Here is a 2,048-nt window from a genome sequence, read left to right as displayed (position 1 = left end):
TATTCTCTTGTGCATCAATTACGTAATTTTGACATAATAAGTTCGCCGTTTGTGCAATATAAAAGTTATACATTGGTGGTAAATACTTGAAAAGTCTGTTAGACATACGTAGAACAGTTGTGGAAAGTCACAAATTCCAAAAAGTATGCACAATTGTGCCAGACTTAAGAAATAATTGTGTAAAAACTACATAAAATATGCGTAATTCTCAACCAGCCAAAAATTTTGAACACCTTAAAACCAAATTCATGTAAAGACCCATCGTCAAAAATGAACGCAATTTATACTCATGAATTATTTATATCACGCATGTTTCATAAAAAAACAAAACGTTACCTGTGGAAAATGTACAAAATGTAGAGTATATAGTGGCTCTGTGACACGGTCTTTAGCAATAGGCAACATTACAGTGAGAACTGTGGAAATGTAATCAATGGGATAAAAAATGTCAGTACTTTCATGTTGTAAAAACCCTTTAACCAGTTCTTCTGCTCTGTTTCAAACTGAATTTTGTGAGAATCGACAGGAAGCTAAAAAACAGAACAATTTCTAAAGCTTGAATCCATAGTGGTGTGCCTCAAAGACTGCAGAACAACTGGTTCTGTTGGACCCACCTGCGTAGTTCTCGTCTCCCTGTGTGGCTTCGCTCAGCAGCTGTGCGATCGCCGAGGTCACCGCCTTGGTGTTGGTGCCCAGATCCTGGCAGCATTTCCCCAGCTGGACAGAAACAACACACAGGAGTTTACTGGATCACTTCCTCTGACGTTGTGGTCTACAGGTTAGGCTGACGATGAGAAAGGAAAGCCTCGGTTTTACCGTCTCTCCTGGCAGCGGCTTCAGCTTGCCTTCCCGGGCAGAAGCCTTTGCCTCTTGGATGTCTTTCTCCAGATCTCTGACCATCACCAGAGCGTTGTCGATCTCCAGCTGACCACAAGCATCCTGAGCCTGCAACAACACACACCTCACAGCTCAGTCAAAACTGTAAAACACACAGTATCCACATTTCAGTTGGGAAAAAATACTTGATTTTACCTGTTGGATGATTTGGGTTTTGAATTTTAGATTGCAGATTTGATTCTTTAATTGCTTTTTTAATTAAAACTTATCAATTTACATATCAATTATAGTTATTTTAGGGTATCAAAAAAGTTAAATTTAGGCTTTAACAATAATATTCAAACAAAAAGTGACGAGTTGTTAATACCAGCATTGATAAACAGCACAATGTTTGATTAAACTGAAATGTAAAGTCCAATTTATGTCTATATTTTTTGTCTGAGGTTAAAGTTGGAGCTCATTTGAGATGAACTCACTCCTCATCAGTGCTCGTTCAGGATTTATTCTGCTGCTTTATGGACTGCAGAGTCACAAGTCCACCTGTTGCTCATGAGTTCCTGATAAAGGAGGTTCTAACCCTAAACGCACTGGAAAGCCAGACAGAGCCTTACCTTCTGCGAGGCGGTGCGCAGCTCTGCCAGGGCGCTGGCCAGGTTCTTGGCACACTGACTGAGCTGCATGGCTGAGGCCTGGTCACTGATGGTGGGAACCGTGGCTTTGGCGGCTGTCACCATCTTTGCTCCTGGCTGAAAGGAGAGGAACACACACACACTGGCTTTATTAGAGTAAACTAAGTGAGAAACTGGATTCAAAACGCTTGAGGATGTGCAGCTCAGGCTCAGGTGTGAAGGTGCAGGAACTGTACCTGCAGGAAGTTCTGGCTGGCATTGATGAGGGCGAGCTGAGCGCTGGGACTGTCAGGCTGAGACTGGCTGCCGCGAACGCCCTGAACCAGCTGAGGGATCTGCTCTGCCACGACCTGCTCACAAACACAACAGTGTGAGAGTTAAAAACTCCAGACGCACAAATGCACACCTGTTCATCAAATTTAGAATTCTATTCACTTTAATTTTGTTTGTAGGTCACACTTAAAGGTTCATGCCGCGAAACTAAATGTAAGAACCTTCAAACATAGCTAAATTCATTATAATTGGTTTATCAGTCTAAAAACCTGCATAAACCTTCAATCATGAGATTTTTGTTTTTATTCT

General features: G+C 41.7%; 1 protein-coding gene across 1 annotated transcript; it reads right to left on the bottom strand.

The window, feature by feature from the left end:
* Positions 1-534: 534 nt before the first annotated feature.
* LOC112140882 (talin-1-like) lies at positions 535-1,841 on the bottom strand. The gene is made up of 4 exons (XM_024263909.2): positions 1,703-1,841; positions 1,449-1,583; positions 817-945; positions 535-717 (listed from the first exon to the last, which is right to left on the bottom strand). The coding sequence occupies exons 2-4, from the start codon at positions 1,569-1,571 to the stop codon at positions 550-552; spliced, it is 420 nt and encodes a 139-aa protein (XP_024119677.2). The 5' UTR covers positions 1,572-1,583; positions 1,703-1,841; the 3' UTR covers positions 535-549.
* Between the last annotated feature and the right edge of the window lie 207 nt (positions 1,842-2,048).

This window comes from Oryzias melastigma, unplaced genomic scaffold (assembly GCF_002922805.2).
Source record: "Oryzias melastigma strain HK-1 unplaced genomic scaffold, ASM292280v2 sc03017, whole genome shotgun sequence".
Taxonomy (NCBI): Eukaryota; Metazoa; Chordata; class Actinopteri; order Beloniformes; family Adrianichthyidae; genus Oryzias; species Oryzias melastigma.
This window is presented reverse-complemented; position numbering and strand designations above follow the sequence as displayed.

Coding starts and splice junctions, on each gene's coding strand:
- LOC112140882 (XM_024263909.2), bottom strand. CDS start 1,571: ATGGTGACAGCCGCCAAAGCCACGGTTCCCACCATCAGTGACCAGGCC. Junction 946..1,448: donor TGCGCACCGCCTCGCAGAAG/GTAAGGCTCTGT, acceptor GTGTTGTTGCAG/GCTCAGGATGCTTGTGGTCA. Junction 718..816: donor AGCCGCTGCCAGGAGAGACG/GTAAAACCGAGG, acceptor GTTTCTGTCCAG/CTGGGGAAATGCTGCCAGGA.